At 36.6% G+C, this 18,032-nt stretch overlaps 1 protein-coding gene across 5 annotated transcripts in view; it reads right to left on the reverse strand.

Moving 5' to 3' along the window:
- The window catches only part of NUP58 (nucleoporin 58), a 36,352-nt gene that overhangs the window by 16,331 nt on the left and 1,989 nt on the right, over positions 1 to 18,032 (reverse strand). For 3 of the 5 annotated variants that reach the window (XM_058856704.1, XM_058856696.1, XM_058856676.1), the window contains exons 2-12: positions 15,774 to 15,913; positions 14,473 to 14,511; positions 12,874 to 13,026; positions 11,846 to 11,980; positions 11,244 to 11,354; positions 8,506 to 8,530; positions 8,006 to 8,071; positions 7,067 to 7,241; positions 5,703 to 5,782; positions 4,946 to 5,064; positions 2,760 to 2,842 (exon numbers count right to left, since the gene is read on the reverse strand). In XM_058856704.1, coding sequence (XP_058712687.1) covers positions 2,760 to 2,842; positions 4,946 to 5,064; positions 5,703 to 5,782; positions 7,067 to 7,241; positions 8,006 to 8,071; positions 8,506 to 8,530; positions 11,244 to 11,354; positions 11,846 to 11,980; positions 12,874 to 13,026; positions 14,473 to 14,511; positions 15,774 to 15,913 — 1,126 coding nt within the window. The remainder of the gene's footprint in view (positions 1 to 2,759; positions 2,843 to 4,945; positions 5,065 to 5,702; positions 5,783 to 7,066; positions 7,242 to 8,005; positions 8,072 to 8,505; positions 8,531 to 11,243; positions 11,355 to 11,845; positions 11,981 to 12,873; positions 13,027 to 14,472; positions 14,512 to 15,773; positions 15,914 to 18,032) is intronic. The other 2 variants (XM_058856709.1, XM_058856686.1) reach the window with 1 other exon arrangement.

Consider the following 18,032-nt stretch of genomic DNA (forward strand, 5'->3'; position numbering starts at 1 on the left):
AAAAATAACATTTCCTATAAGAACCAAGAAAAACCCACAAAAAACCAAACCAACAATACTACCACTGAAACAAATGAGAAGCTCCCTCCAAAACCCAAAAAACCTTGTCAGGCTATGAGATAGAAAGAACTGGTTTGTAACAGCTACACCCAGAACAGGTTCCATACCTAAATTCTGCAAAGCACTGAACATAACTGATACCATTCAGTATGTCAGCTTAAGACTTTCAATGTTGGGCCAAATCACCACAATTCAATTTGTATCACTGTAGTCAACTGATCAAAGAGGAAAAATAAAGCCATGTTATTACTAGCTTATAACACACTTTTCTCTAGTGCTACCTTCTGTCCCTGTAGTCTGCTTTTGCTCCCCTATTACCTTCACCTGTGTTTCGTTCCTTCCTTTCACTCTTGCATTTCTTCTTACCACAAAGACGCTACCAAAATCTTAGAATTCACCCTTGTTTCTGATACATTTCATTAGCAATGTAACAGTCCAAATGCAACAGATCATTCTGCCTTAGGGTAACAAGTAGCCCAAATCTGTTGTGTCATGATGCCACACCTTCCCTTGCCTCTGCCCTTTTACCCCCTCGAAACTCCACCACCTTCTGTGGCAATAGCCCAGCTTGGCTTGCTCATCATGAGCAATTTCTGCCTGTCACAGATGAGGAAACTATGGATGTCTTGCATAACAAAAAGAGAATAAATAGTTTTAACTGATAACTGATAACAGATAACTTTAACAGATAACTGAAAATTATTTCCATCTCATAACAGAAACTCTTTAAATGAAATAGATTTATTAAAGGACAACAGTTTCCAGTTTATGGAAGGCATAATATGGTCCTGTGTTCCTGGCTAAGCATCTGCCTGTTTCCTCAAAGAGGAGTTTGCAGTCCAAAAATTCTGATTCGGGATTTGAACAGCTGTAATCTCAGATCTACCAGCAACAGCAGGAACCACATGAAGAACGCCCACATTATCACATCAGAAGTACTGTCTTTGGAGAGAAAAGACATCTGTAGAATTCTGATGGGATTTAATAAAATGCCATACTGACTGCCCTAAGAGTTGACAAAAGCCATTAGAAATGATAAAGCAGTTCTTAAGGCTATGCTGAATGATTTAACATCACCTACTTGAATTGTGCCCAAGCACACTTTTACTTTTCATCAGGCAAAGAAATGAACTGTGATCACAGCACTGCCTTCCACAAACCATATCACAACCATCAGATTAGGCAAAGATCACAGTTTCAAAACTGCTCGCCTCTTCAAGCATCTTGTAGCTGATAAAGTAAAACAGATGGTTATGATGACAGATTCACTTGAGCAGTACACTCATCTTGCTGTGTTTTGAAGCTTTACTTATAAAATGCCTTCCAAAATATCAGTATCCATATGCACCCAGTAGATTAAATCTCAAAAAAAATTTCTCAGAAGAAAAATCCTCAAACCACCCTCTTAATTTTGGGCAATAGAATTCTACTCTAAACTGAAGAAAGGTCTTTCCTATTCAGTCACACTGAAAAGGTACTGAAGATGCTATGGCTTATACCTGCACACTAATCCAGCTGTTCATATTTATGAACAACAAAAATGTATAATCACAAACACCACTGCACCAATTCAGGCTACACTCAGATCTCAGAAGCCATGAAGCATGAAAACATTTGGGAAACCTTTTGGGTAGTTCTGCTGAAAATGCAGAGGAGCTGATACATTTTGTATCTGGCAGCAAAACTGAATTAACTAAGAGCAGTACAAATATCTGATGGCAGGTGTTTGTAAACCACTGAGTATCTATGCTGACAGAAGCAATGCAATGCAAGGAATCAAGACCATACAAGATCTGCAGTATTCCTGAACTTTATTCAAAAAAAGTAAAAAGTTTCAGATGTTTAGAGAACTGGCAATGCTGTGCAGAACAAGCTTGGAGAGGGAAACCAGCAGATTTAACAGAGCTATTTCCATTAAAGAAATAACTTAGCAGAAACAATTTCAAACACCTGTACTCTTCTTCAAGTTGATTTGTTTTGGTTTGTTTTTTTTGTTGCCAAGAGGGATTCTGATGTTTTCAAGAAAAATCATGGATTGGGGGACAGTGACATTTTGTCAACATATCCTGAACTGTAAATGGGAAAATGGAAATTGAATGAGCCATGGTCTGTGATGGAAAAAACAGGCCTAATTAGGACCTTCTATACATAAGCATTAATACGTAGTCTTTTCTTTTTCCTTCTACAAATACTACTTACCGTGAAAACCAGGTTTAAAAACAATAAACTAACAGAACACAACTTTAACCAACATTCTTTGATTAAAAAAATCTCACATATGGAAGCTCACTTATTTTTTTCTCCTGTTACCTATTTAAGCAAGAGCAGATTTGGATTATCTTTTCTTGAGATCTAGAAGACATTGGGCAAAAATCAAAATTTACAAGCATGAGCTTGAAAACAGACATTATAAAAACTGATCAGCAATTAGATGGAAAGGAGTTACATGAAAAACATTTTGTAAGTCAAATCATGGTCAGTAGCTGTCATCCCTATTAGTAAATACTTTAAACAACTTCAGTTGAACAACAGCTAGTTTTTTAATCAAAGCACTTCTCCAGGACAGTTTGAAAATTTTTAAAAGCAGTCAATTTAACAGAAGGACAAAAATACCAAACAAAAAATCAAACAAAAAAACAACCTGAAGATGACTCTTTACAGTCATACAGGAAAAAACACAGGAACACATCAAAACATACCTTTACATTTTCATGTATTGACTGAAGTTGTGCAGCTAAAGCTACAAATGTTTGATAGATTTTCTGCATAGCCATAGACAAATCTGTAAGATGCATATAAAATATCGGTAAGTAAAAATCTCATTATCAGAAGAAAAGATTTAATGTTTATACCAAAGTAAGAAGCTCACCTAAAATCCATATACCACACAAAATACAAAGACAACTGCATGAAACACAAGATTTGACCCAGCAATTGGGTGCCACAAATCATCCAAGGACTACCTTTTAACAGGGCTTCAAACTGTATTTTGAAAGGTACTGTTTTCTCAGATTAATTTTTATATACGTGATAAAGAGTTCCCTAAGATTCTATTAGTTAGCAAAGCCAAAAAGTAATACTTAAACAAGTTTTACCTGATTACATAGGAACATTTTTTACCTCACTGTCTTTTACCTAGATACAATTAAATTAGATTTGCTTGAATTCGTATGTATTGTCCACTTTTTCAGACTTATAACATAGTTCAGTGTTTAGTTGATTTTGTCAGAGACAGCAGTAGAATGGAAGCTTTATTTACATTTTAAAGACATAATAAACATCACAGGATCTCTTAATCTGGCTCTACACACAAGTATATTCATAATTGGAGAAACACAACAGGGAGCTTCTTGCCTTATATTTAGGACATCCTATTTCCCACACAGATATAAAGTATTTTCAGGGCATTGACCCAACACTACATCAAAACCTCAGTACCAAAGGGAAAATCTCAAAGGTTTTGACAGAATGAGGCATCTGCTCACACAAAAATGCTGTTCTCACAGAAGCACTGAAACAATGTACCAAAGTGGAAGACAGAAAAGTGCTGAAGCGGTTCTTTGATTGTGAAAAGATCAGCTTCTGTATTTCCTCTGAATGATGCACATAGCCTGAATGCACATATATACACATACACTGAAATGCATACAGTGGCTATCAAGTTCTTGAAGATGCACAGGTCTAGCAATTACTCTCGAAGTGAAAGTGTTTGCCTCTCCATAGGGAAATTTCTCCCTTGAAAAACAGAAAAGCTGTAGAATCCATCTCATGCCAGCCCACAGGGTTGTGCAGGCAGCAGTATCTAAGAAGAATGGTCACAGGTTTCCAATTAGCCTGGAGGCAATTTATTGATACTGACTACTAGATATATTTTGAAATTTTCAGGACAGTCAGAGTCATGGAAACCTGCATGGCAAAGGAAGTTTTTTCTGTATGGTAAAGGCTACATATGCAATACAGTGTTGACTAGACCACCAGATATTGCTGACAATATGTGCTCCTACTGGCACAACAGATTGAACCTTCCCTACACAGGCAAGGAACCTTTCGATCATAGCAAAAACTGCTGAAAACCTTAGGAAAAATCTGTGAAGGCATCCTTCCCATATTCTTGATGGACAAGAAGGTCCACAAAGATAGAGGACCCTCAAGATTCAGCAGATATTTCACCATGGAAGCTAGGTCTAGACAGTCCTCTTGCTCTCTGACATATAAGGTCCAGAAGTCTGTGCACCATCCTGTGGTGGCAAGATGTTCAAGTCCCACTTAGCACAAAGAGACAAGCACTTGAAATCATTGCTTATTGCAGGACCTGTACCTAAAACAGCCCAAAAGATAAAACTGCCTATGACCACAGGAATGGTAACTAACCAGAAGACTACTGTCCAGAGGTCAGCATTCTTTCATCAGAGAGATTTTCTCAAGACCGAACGATGTGGCAGCAAACAAGACAAATTTCTCAGCTGGTCAGAGCTGAAGGCAATACCAACAGGCTCCAAACTGAGGAAAAGTTCTCATTTTGATCTGGTGCTGACAGAGCAGGTACCCATATGTCTGGCCAGAAGGCCCAGTGCAAGACAGAAGGTGCAGACATCAGCTAGATGCTGAAGGGAGGGAGATGCCGATGCAAAAACAAACCAGGCTTAAAAATCACTACTCAGGAAATGGATCCATATTAAATAGCTCAAGAACCCTTATAAATGGAACTTTTAATTCAAAATCTTTGCATTGGACAACTACAGAATTTATCTGAACACTAATTTGCTCAGTACATTAAACGAGAAAACACAACAATAACAAAAGAGGAGAAAGATTAATAATTAAAGTTTTTATTATATGTTTTCTAAATTATTCATGTACAAAAGATTAGAACTGAAATGCTTACCTTGTGGAGTTATGTGTGAATTATTTGCTTGAGTAGCAAGATGATTTTCCAGTTCTTCAATTTGTTGCCTGTACTGCTGCAGCTGTACTTCAAACTGTTCGACCAAGATTCTGAAGTAGCTAGATGAGTAATACAGTGAAATTGTGTGATTAAACTTCACCAATTTGAATTAATTTTTTTTTACCTGATCACTATTAGCTGCCAATTTTCATTCAATTAACTGTACAGTTAGGTTGTATGACATTCTTGATGTCACTCTACAACTGGAACAAGAGTGAAGACTATTCTTCATGTCGAAGACAAAGATAATTTTAGTGAAGAAATAGAACACCAATTCGATGAAGCACTCCATATAAAGGTTACAAGAAACACAGATTAAAACATTATGAAGTTCATAGAATCTTTAAACAGTTGGGTTGGACTAGATGACCTTGAAAGGTCTCTTCCAAATCCCCTGCCATAAGCAGGGACATCCTGACCTTGAAAGTTTACAGGGATAGGGCATCCACTATGTCACTGGGCAACTTTTTCCACTTTTACCATGCCCATTGAAAAAGTTTCCTCCTTATATCTAGCTTGAATCTGCCCTCTTCAGTTTAAAATCATCACCCCCATCATAATAGGCCCTACTAAAAATTCTGTCCCTGCCTTTTGTACAAGCCCCTGTTGAGTACCGAAAGGCTGCAATAAGGTCTCCTCATTTTCCTCTTCTCCAGGTTGTATTATTGACTATTTTTTGTGAATAACAGGAACTTACTCTGCTGGGGCTGTATTTTCGTGCTGAAGACCAGGAGGAGTTTTCTGCGTTCGCAATGCTATTTCTGCATTCTTTAGCTCCTAAATAAACAGAGATAATGAATAAAACATAAGATTCTGCACAAAGTGTTCAAAAATAAAAATACTAGGACTTTACTCTTCACTCGCATAAAATATTTTCTTCATGTATTTAACACTGTGATTAAATTTGATCAGAATTTCTCCAAAGAAACAACTATCAGAAAGTTGGAGAACTGCAAATACCAACAGAAGTTTGGAGACGGAACAAAAGACAACACATACTGAAAACACATTAAGTGCTCAGAAATTGAGAAAATACTGCACTGGACTATCAGAGACAATTTTTCTATTGTACTTCAGAAATATTATAATTACTGAGGGGTAGAGGGGAAAAAAAGCAATAGTCAAGGATATAACACACCTAAAAAGAGAAAAATAGGAAAAAAATATTATTTTGACTTTAAAAAATAAACTACTTTAGAAAAATGCCTTTATCAAAATCATCATGTTATACACGACAACTACAGCATACACTTCTGCTTAATACTTCCTAATAACTTTACCATTAAGAATTTCTCAGTGTCTGGTTCTGTGATTATACTCAACTGCATCATTGACAGAAATATGAGAATATCATTAACAAGCTTTTGTTTCCACAGAAAACTGTTGACAAGGTGCAACAATAGAGTAAAATGAAGGAAAACATCAAATGTTTGATTTGAGAATGAATTATCACTTATTTATATAGCAAGCAGCATTGACAAGCTAGATGAAATAAAAGCTGGTACAGAACTTGAAAACCATCTGCATCAAAACTTGAGCTCAAACTGTTGGCACAGTTCAGACACAGACTAATGGACAGAGATGTGACTCAAGTTCCCAAAATGAATACTAGTGCTAATCAAGAAATTTTGGTCCCTCAAACATTATAGGATAATTTGGTATTTTTTTCCTCCAAAGCCATCCAAGAAAATGTCTTTGTATTTTTGCTGCTCCAGAGTCCATCATGTTGTTACAAATGTGTCTTCATTAGCAGCTGAATATATTACTGGAACTGAACTAAAGTGGACGTGCATTCCCTTCTATTGCCTTTGCTATGTAGGAATGCTTTCCCAAATAAAAGTAATGCTATTGCTGTTGTACTTATCTGAAAATACTGACATGACAGATTACAGTTTCCCCCAGTGACTTCAAAAAGACCAGAAATGATTAAATTTTTCATTCTGTTTACAACTGTTTAGTTGGGACATGTGTTAACTTGACTGATAAAGCAGGCTAGCTATCCTACATGAAATGATCAACATACAAACTCTACAACATAACAAAGCTTATATTCAATTATACCTGTGCAGTTTCAACTTTTAGCTTGTCAATATTAAGAATGTTTCTCTGTAATCCACTGGCAACTACAGAGAGAAGCTGTTTCAAAGCTTTAATGTCTTCTTGTACTTTCAGCATTGCTTTAGAGGACATCCTACTAATTTCTTCCTGAACTTGTTTTTGTTCTTTCACAAATTTCCTGGGGAAGGTAAAAAAAATGGGAGTGGGGAGGAAAGAAACATAATATAATGAACATAAAGTACCCAATGTTTACCTCTTAGTCACATTATTTAAATAGCTATTAAATTTATTTTTCCAAAACCAGGTACTGAACAGTAAAATTACTGTATGGCATAGTACTGTCTTAACTCCTAGCATGCTAATACTGCAAATAACCAAACCAAAAACAATCCCCCTCCCCCAAAACTCCTCAACTTTAAATAGCAAGTATTTAAAAATGTTTTGCTGACCCCTGAAAAACTAAGATATATAGAACATTTTATATACACAGTAATACAGAAGCATCTATGTATAAGCAATTACCACTTTGAACTCACAAATATAATGCCCAGTCTACAAACTATTTCCTTCCTGCCTGAGGGAAGGCTTTTATAATTCCTTATTCCATAGAAGATCCATGATGCACATGCAATACAGACATAAGGTTCAATACTCTCTATGCAAGTGCAACAGGCTTAATACTCCACAAGAGATGGATAAGAACATATTGCTGAGCAGACACATTTGTATAAATACATGAAAAAGTGAGATTGAAAGAAAACATACTAAGATTTCAGCTACTAGAAATATCTATCCATTCTGTTCCCAAAGCTGACCTGCTGAGAGGCCTTGGGCTAATAACTTACCCTTTGTGCAGCCTGCAGGAACATGTTGTTGTCACAGAGCATCAACAGTACACAATACTTCAGCTAAACAACTATAGTAAAAAAAACAGCTACTCACTGTAGATTTTCTACATCTTGACATATTACTGGAGGTAGATTTTCATCCTTCAGTGCTTTGCTATCTCTATGAGAGACAATGAATGTTTAGGTGGTCCTTCAATACTCCCAAACATTTTTGCGTGACTAGTAAATATCACTAAAACATTCAGGTGAGTGATTACCCAGTTTTGCATCTATTGCATGAATGTTGCAACTAGGAGTTATTTGGATTAATGCACACAGATCCTATCCCAGGGTTCAAGCCTGTGGTGTAAGCACTGTACAAGTTTGCAGAAACCACTTTTCAGACCAGATGATCAGTCTACAGCAGATGCCAGATAAGCTGTAGGTGTTGCATTTGAAGAAGAATTGCAGTGCTTAAAATCATGACCAAACATTACTAAATTACCCAATTGGTTATGTAGATCTTTTTTCAATATCAAATCAGCAGAAAAGCTAAAAGATTTGTATATCTGTTTTCTATTAAAACATGTAATGCAAAGAAAATCTGACACTTACTCTGGTCTTGTTCCTGTTTTGTCACCTAAAAAATAAAAACTGTAGGTCATAAATAAAGCTTTGAAGAACAAACAAAACAATTTTAATGAGATTTTAAGGAAGAACTAATGACTACAATCTGCTTGATTTCTCATGATAAGAAGAACAGACTAGGCTAGCTGTAATAGAAAGTGGGTTTTAATTTACAACCCCTTCAGAGATAGTTATCTTTTCAGGAACAATGGTTCAACAATTGAGGTGCTAACTTTTTAGCACTCAGTGTAACATCATGTCGTGTCACTATAAATGCATGAACAACTGCAGTTGCATAAGAAATCTGTTTCTGCTTATGCAATCTCAATTCACTTTGACCTGCAACCACAAAACATTCAAGTGTTTAAATTCAGCAATGGCAGTCTCCTCTCAGATATGAAGGAAATGAGCATTTGCCCACTGAGTTCCTCAAAGACTTCTGCTATTGGCATTAACTCCAGAAATTAGTGAGATTTTACAGAACTGACAATGCTACTGCTTACCTGCCACCAACACACTCTAAACTACACATCTGTGGATCAAGATGCCAAATGCCGCTGAGTGACAGAACAGAGCTGAAAACAGCATCATGCATAACACAGGGCACAGCTATTTCTAGTTATGGCTGTGGCAGTAATTGCATTCCATCCCACAGCAGTCTGCTAGGAAGCGCACTCAGCCCAAGAAAAAGGCTTCATCTTCTTCAGCTGAATCCAATTCACATCCTGTCAGTGCCACTAAGGTAGAAAGCAGCTACATAGCAAATGCCAGTACCACAGACGTTTGAAGCTGCACAAGTCAGTGCTCCTGCCAGCAGAAGCTACTCCTTTTAGAAGCAACATCTATTTAAACTGTTGGCAGACTATCACCCAGTACTTTAGACAGACTGCACTCACAGCCATTCCCTATGCCTTCTGCTAATGGGAAAAAAAAAAATCTACACAACATTAAGGGGGAAAAATAAAAAGTATGAGGGGCAAGCACCAGAATTTAGGACTTCTCTGTCTGCTGATAATCTAAAAATAGGCAGAAAGCTATGCACACTTTGCTTTTGCACTCCAGACACTTTTTTTTGGTCGAAGTTATTGCTGTACATCACAACAATACTTAAAAATATAAATCTGACATCAGATTTTGCTACTTTCTAGGCAAGCGAGTGCTTCAGATTTTTTAACATTCTCTTAGCAACACAAGAAGAAAATATGTATTAGGACAGGATTTTATTCCCTGCAGCCATATTTTAAAAAAATACTAGACGGTCAAAAGAAAAAACTTTTATACCCAGTTCCAGATGAGAGAACACAGGCTAGTCCTCATCTGTCCTGGGACTCCTAGGGCAGTTTTCTTTCATAGCCATACCACATCCTTCCTTTTTCTTCACAAGGAAAAGGGAAATAAAACCCTCAAAACCATGGAGCCACCACTCTCAAACCTTAATGTAGCTCCTCATATAGTAGTACAAACAACTGAACTGACATAACTAAGTAGCGGGATATTAATCAGGGCTGTTTAAGCCAGGACTAGCCATTAAGGGAAACACTTCTGAATTAAAACCTCAAAAAACAGTCTCCTTTGACATTTCCTATTGCTTAGCTAAGGGATATGTGCTCATCCTGACAGCAACAATCCAACTCACCCAGTTGCACTATACAACATACAGGGGAATTCAGGTCACTCATTTAAGTTTCCACCCTAAGAGGTAAACAAAACCACACTAGTACCAGAGTTGATTTTGACTGTGGTTCTCTGGTCCTTATTTTATGATACTTGTATGTTATGGAAGTGTTGTGATATCCTAATATTATCCTAATACCCATAGTAATGGAAATCCCCTAAGTGTCAGAGCCTTTTAATTACCCTAAGTTTCACTAATAAATTCCAAAAACAATCAACATCATGCAGAACACTCCAATTTTCACAGTCAATATATCCTCTCTTTTACAAGTAAGAACTCTCTCTCCACAAATCAAGCTGGTTTCATAGAGCTTATGCATTTTGTTCTCTTTTAGTTATTAGCATACCTAATTCAAAATTTCAAAATCAAGAGATTAAATTAACAGATCCCCCAGTAAAAGCAAGGCAAATTAACAAGTGTCCGTATGTCAATTCTCAATATTACCTTACTTAAGTATTTTAAAGCTACCACAGAAGTGAAGTTTTTATAACTGGTTTTAACAACCTGACCGAACATATCAAACAGAACTACACACCACCAGAAACAGTTTTGAAGAGTAACATCTAAAATTAGGACACTTTAGTTGCACAAGCTTTCAAAAGCAAAAAACAAGTTTAAGATCTGTTACAGCTGGACAACAGTAGCCTCAAATCAACGCTCTTCATACTTGCAACACTATTTAAACATAGCTCTGCTCCCCCCTCTAGCGACAATCTGACATACAGCAGAAACCTGCAATGGCACCTCAGAGCCAAGCAGCCCTGGATCTTCACTCCCAAATAAGCTCAAAGATTTAGATCCTGGTTCTCAAGCTTATACTTACTTTTAAAATTATTTAATTAGTATTACATTGCATTTACATACAATCTTGTTCTTCTGTACAAGCACAATATCTAAGAATGAAATCAACTGAAATACCTTTGAAAGTGGGAAGAAGTGAAAGTCTAGTCATCAATTCCACACTCCTAACCTAATAAAAGTCTTTCCTGCAGTGCTCTGATAATTCTCTCAATTTAAAAAAAAAAAAAAAAAAGTTTTAAAACAAACTTACTCTTCTTGTCTGAAGAACTGCTAAAATCAATGCCACCAAGACCTTCATTGGCAGTAGTTGAAGGAGCTGCAGTTGTCCCCAGAGACAAACCCAAAGCATTCTGCCCCAGTCCTACAAGAAATCCAAACAACATTTTTGCATTTTGCAGTACTATCAAGACTACAGCACAGCACAAATTCTTCCTCTAGAGCTGAAAAAGGAAGCTGTGAAATGGCAACACTGACAGCGAAATATTTTATTCAGACCAAAACTCACCAAAAATAAGGAGCTGTCCATTTCTGCACAGATAGGCAGGTATCATTGCCCTCTACCCATACACAATCAACTTCCTTGAGCCAATTATGGAAATGACAAAGATTTCCTCATAGTTCCATTTTTAAAAAAGTGTTAAGTAAAAATTAATTTAAGAATAAGAAAGGAGCCAGTTATTTCAGTTTCACTTTTATTGTCCATGGATAGCAACTCTTTTCTTAACTGTAACACTGTTAAAAATTACACTTCCACAGTATTAACACTTCATGTATACTAAATCTTACATTATACAATCGCACATCAAATGTCACTGTTTTGAGTCAGGAGGAAAAAACTAAAATAACTTTCACCTGTTGCTGATGTGCTTGTATTCTGGAAGAGTGAACCTCCTAAGCCTGCTAAAGCTCCTCCTAAGGAAAGGCCCGTGGAAGCAGTTGTAGTCGGAGCAGTTGTACCACCCAAATTTAATGTAAAGCCAGTAGTTCCTGCAGAGAAAGGAAACCAGCTTCATGCAGACACTGCCTTCAAATACCTCCATAGACAGTCTGAAATAACTGAAAGGTCTGAACAGCATCTTTATCATAATTGGATAATAAGTGTTTTTATTTCCTGCAGAGTTTTCACACACAGCCATAGCCTTTTAAATTACATGATATTTTGCTTTATAACCTTATAACTCTGATTAGTCCATATTTACCAGCAACTATACAAAAATTCTGGCAAGCCTCCAGAACACTACAAATTCAAGAACCTAGCATAGAATTTACTTTACAGCATAATTGAACTAGTAAGTGATAGTGATTTTTATATTAAAATGCTGAAATGTCAATGTTTTATGCTTAACATTAAAGTATTTACACAAGACACACGATACAATAACATTTCCATGGTGGTTTGAGCTGTCTTCTGGAACTGAGCATCCCAACTTTTAGTAATAAAGGGAAGAAATGAGTAGAGAAGGATCACAGGCATAAAGGGACAGTGAACAGAGGGCACAGAGAGCCGAGCTCAAATGCACTTAAGAAATGTAAAAATCTCCATTACCATCATGCATGGTGCAGTTCATCTGAGTTAAATATGATGGCAGGTGTACGACAATCTTCAGTGAGGACAATAAGAAAAATAATTTCATATGACAAATCAGCTCTTGCTACACTTCTAATGACTTGGATTATATGCTGTCTATATCACTAGGTTCTCTGACCATAATTCTATCTGTACCCAAATTTAGAACTTGTTAAGTCCAATGAGCCCCTTCATTCATGTACCACAAGATTACGTAAATAATAGAAAAACAGACGTAGAACTGTTATATAATAAAGTTTTATTGTTAACAACCAAACAAAAAATAGCCTCAAACCCCTAAATATTTTCCTACCTGCTGCAGGAGTTGCTGTAAGAGCAGATGATAATGACAGGCTGCCCGCTGAGGTAGAAGTAACAGGTAAAGCAAATGGCGTGGCTGAACCTGCAGGCTTGTTGAAACCTAAACTAAAGCCTGTGGTAGCTGCTGATGTGGTGGCAGGTGCGCCTAGAAGAAATCCAAAATCAGTTATCACTCTTGGAACATTCTGTTTGAGAATGAAAGCTAAATTCACCACCTTTTCTGCATCTCATTTAACCATCATGAGTGAGACAGCACAAAAGATCACTTGCATCAAGTAAAATACTCCCACAGAACTTTCAAATGAATTTCATTGGTTCATATTAATTGCACAGGCATTTTTGCTCCAGATTCCTAGGGATCCAGTGGACTTTAATTCTGGACTGGCAATTATATCTACTATAAATATAATATATCTATTATTCTATTATATCTATTTAAAAAAAATAGAGCCAAAAGCATCTAGATGACACAAACATTGGTATATATGGAGCTATAAACAATACTGCTCAAAATACAGACTACAAAATCTCAATCAGATGTGCAACCCAAAATGAATGCACATATCCTTTCAATTTGTAAACAAGAAAAATGTTGAGATGTTACTCCTTCAAAGTTTGCTTTCAAACATTTTTGAAGTAAAACAAGTAATTTCTACTTCCTGATGTTTCATGGTAAGAACACATGTTGTGTTCTAGAATCCCTATTCTAGGAAAGGAGTGTGCACATACATACATAAACCACAACAGCAAACACATATTTTGTATTCTCAGTAACTGCTGTTTTGGATGACATCATTTCATCCAGCTAGTGAAAAGAATTAATGCTCATCTGCATAGTATTGACTTCCACATATGATTATGTATCACACAATCTCTTCTGGGTTAGCTACTGCTCCTCCCTTTTGCCCCTTTGATTTGCTTCTTTATTTGGCACTATTTTTTCCTATTTATTCATAGGGCGGCTTCCTAAGTTCTTTGACTGCAGTGTGTCTTGTAGCACCTCCACTACTAACATCTGTGATACTCAAACTCAGTTATTCCTCAGACCTCAGCTGCTGCTTAAAAAGAAAAAAAAAAAAAAAATCAAAACCAAGCCAGCAAAAACCCACATACTCCTGTATTTTTAATGACAACTGCAAATTAGTCACCACAGATGGATCAGAGAAACAAAAAATATTCTCCAAGTCTGTTCCCAGTTCAACCCTCTTTATCCTTCTAAAAGAGATAATTACCAAACAGACATATTCACAGAGGGTTCATTAGACAAGAAATTCTGTATGAATAATTCTTTGATAACATATCTCCCTTCCCTCTGCTTAAGGATGAAACTCATTAGGGGAATATAAATACAAAGTCCAACTTTTGACTGTCACTTTTGTCCAAGAATTGAATAATCCTTTAACAAGTAACAGTGCCCAGAACTTCAGGGCTCCATTCTGATTTACAGCCTTAACATGTGGGCAGCAAAGCAAACAGCAGCCAGGAATGGGGAAAAAGCTCACATATGATCACTGGCTCTATAATTACAAGAAAGTTCTAGCTCTTGGGGCTTTTTGTCTGTGTAACATTAAAATCCAAATTAGGTCCTTACCTAATGTCAGTCCTGTAGCAATAGTCGTTGCTGTTCCTGCTTTAAGAAGGAGAACAAATAAACAGGGTAAGAACAGTAGTAAGAACAGTAATAGAAGGTCACAGAGAAGCTGTGACAGTAAAACACATGAAACAAAATCCTGAAATAATGCAACTATTATACAATATTTTTTCTGTAGTGTATTGAAAAATAAAACATTAACACAGAAAACAGTATTGGTAAACACCAGCAGCAGAAACTAAACGACAACTGACTTAAAAAATGTAACAGCAGTATATCATCTGAAATTTCAAATAAAGCAAGGTAAAAACAAGAAAGCTAGTAATTCTATCCTGTAATTTTTTCAGCCATGTGGTAGTATGTAACATCAGCATGCAAAACAGCAGATTTACAGTATAATGAACAGGATTATAGAGTCCAAAGTCCTTGTAAAATCCTGTGTCTTGGTTTAGGGTTTCTGCCCCACTGGTAATTTAAAGAGACTATTCTGGACACAGTGTTAGGCCATTTCATATTTTAAAAACCATCTGATTAGATCATCAAAAGAATCACTGAAATAAAATTACCCCAATGTAGCCAACCACAGTAATACAAACTTTCAGTTTATTGCTGATTTGATTTTGAGTAGATTGGTCCTTCACACTTTCCCCATCTACTTATATAAACGTACAAGAAAAAGACGATTTTATTTAGCAATATTGCAACAAAGTAATATTCATGTCTGCTTGACAGCTGAAAGAAAAACACCCTGTCAAAAAAGTTTTATTCTTTTGTACTCCACTGCTCCTATAAGAAGCTGTGTGTTCATAGGCTGCATTAGAGACCTAAGAAAATACTCAATTCCTTCAGGCATATTGCAATAAATATCCCCAAACAACAAACTCAGAAATGTTCACTACTGTAGAATTACATTATATATTGCATTACAAATGTGAACAATCTCACAAAGTTTTAAAATCTAAATATACCTCAATCTTAAGTCAACTTTGAACATCCTGGATGAAGAGTTAAGATTTCTAAAATACACCAGGATTCAAACTACACAACAATTTACACATAATCCAGGAAGTTTTCTGGTAATTGCAGTTGTGTTTCTGCTGCACTGGTACCACTTAACTCTCAATGAATGATCTTTCAAACTACTCAACAAAGTGGTTTTATAAAACTGTGTAAGTAATAATCTGAGCTACAGAACGACTGTAAAAGAGTAAACATTTTAGTATGACCCAGTTTTTTGAGTACATATGATTTATGTCTTCACTGCTGAATCCAAAATCTGCAGTACAAGAATTCTTTTCTACCTGTACTGGTGCTTCCTAGTGTAAAGCCAGTGGTTGATTTTGATCCAAACAGTCCACTCCCAAAGCCCAGTGAAGGAGCCGATGTGGTTGCTGTAGCAGTGGAAGAGCCCAGAGTTCCAAAACTAAGTCCTCCTGTTGAACTATTACAAAATAAGACTATTAGCAGTAATTCTATTTCAAAATTAAAACAACCCCCCCTTACATCAATTTCTTTCCCATGCTTTTATTTTCCCAAAGCATCATTCATCACAAACAACCCAGCTGAGCAAGACAGAGTCCAAGCTCACTGCCACTGTATAAAAAGAGAGCCCATTTCCCATTTTCCTTCCACAGCTCTGTAACTCCCATTGCTTCCCTGACACTGACTCCAGCATTTGTTCAGCTGCTGCTGAGCTGGTAGATCTTATTAGACCACTTGGAAATTCAAACTTTTCTCTGTTAGATCATCTCATTCATTCTGCCTAATTGTTCTCCCCGTGCTATTGAGAGAACAAATGTTAGAGGAAGCACAAAGATGGTAACAAATCTGTATGAAGATCTTTTCAAAGCAGGTTACAAGTCCAGTTAGTTATCTCTGACCAGAACCTTCAGCCAGTGTTCTTTTCTTTCACTCTTAATCAATAAGCAGAGACATAGAACCACTCACATCAACAGCACAAACTTCACCCTATCTTACTATCAAAACACCCTGAAGCTTGAATTATTTTTCTAACCAAAAGGCTATCCTTTTGCACAGGTTTCAACACGTGCCTACTGTGTTTTTTTCAGACTGCCTACCGAAAGTTAGAGAAAAACAACTTCCAGATCTACTTTTACAGATGAAGGGGAAGAGAAAGAACAGAGATCAGACACTGCTAGTAAAATTAAGGCTTTAATAATTATTTTGGGTAACGACACATTTCAGAGATTTTATGACAAATAGAGAACAAACTTTACAATTTGCACAGAACACAGGAGAATACAATATACATGGTTATCTCCAGCCAATGAAATTACAGGTACTAGCACTCAGACGAGTCTATGGTTTTAAAAATTTTTTTCTTAATCAATGAAAGATCAGATGAGTCATTTATCAGAAGAATAATCTGTAGTAACTTTATGGTCCCACTTGTGAGCCTTTTAAGAAACAAAGTTCAGTTTTCACAAACACATTCTGCTTAAGTACAACAGCAATGCTGAAACAAAATGCAATTTAGACTTCACCAAGGAGTTTTATCTTTCAAATGTTCAGTAATCTCTCATTGCTCTCTTATCTCCTCTCTCTTTTTGTATAAGGGCAGCTCCTAAAATAACAACTCAAACACAAAAGTAAATCCTTACAAAAAAGGTACAATTAGCTCTTGAATTAGAACTTTTCAAACTATCAATAAGACCAATCATGGCAAGCCCAGTTGGTTGCAAGTTCAGAACTAAGTGTGAGATATTTCTTAGGCAGTCATTTGGGAAGCACAGTGGCCAAGAAGTTTAGAAGGACAAAGACACACTAACTGTCCCACAGGATCCACAGCCTTTCAGCTGTCTTTACTCCCAAAATTTCAACATACCAAACTGCAGCACTCTGACCTCTAACTACTTGTAAGCTTAAAGATACAACATGGTGCTTCTCTTATTAGTCAAGAGCTTATATGTCTCATCTTTTTTCCAGTGGATGATTCTTCTGTGAAAGTTTTTTGTGTTACAGCATTCCCATAGAAGAAAGCTAAGGTACAAACTGTGATATTTGGCATGACAGAAGGACAAAAAAAAAAACCCAACCCAAATTAAACCAACACAAATAAAATGAAGTGGCCTTTTTTTCAAGGTAGAAAGAATCCAAAATGTAGGAACAAAGTAATGGCAGCATTCTCACCAGCAGGAGAAAGCAGGGGCCAGAAGGACACAGATGGAAGGAAGAGGAGCTCAAATTACTGAAGTCAGGTCTGAACTCTAATTCTAGAACTAGAATGAAGCACTGCACCTGGCTAAAGCATACAATAAGAGAACACCAACTATAAAATAGTGCAAGTACCTGAAAGGCTGCTGGTGCAAAGCAGGAATCAGATAGGTTGGCATGTCACAGTGGCTTTCAACCACCAGAATATAATCTTTGGTCACCTCACATTTATCCTTGGACCAGACAATCAAATTCTTTTTCTCCCAACATCTGGCAATATCATCTTAGACCCAGCTCAGAAGAGCAGTTTTTTCTTACAGTCTTAAACATGTTCTCAAGCAAATTATCTCACAGGGATGCTCAAGAAGCAGTGAGAAGGCCACATC

Source organism: Poecile atricapillus, chromosome 1, assembly GCF_030490865.1.
Source record: "Poecile atricapillus isolate bPoeAtr1 chromosome 1, bPoeAtr1.hap1, whole genome shotgun sequence".
NCBI classification, from domain to species: Eukaryota; Metazoa; Chordata; class Aves; order Passeriformes; family Paridae; genus Poecile; species Poecile atricapillus.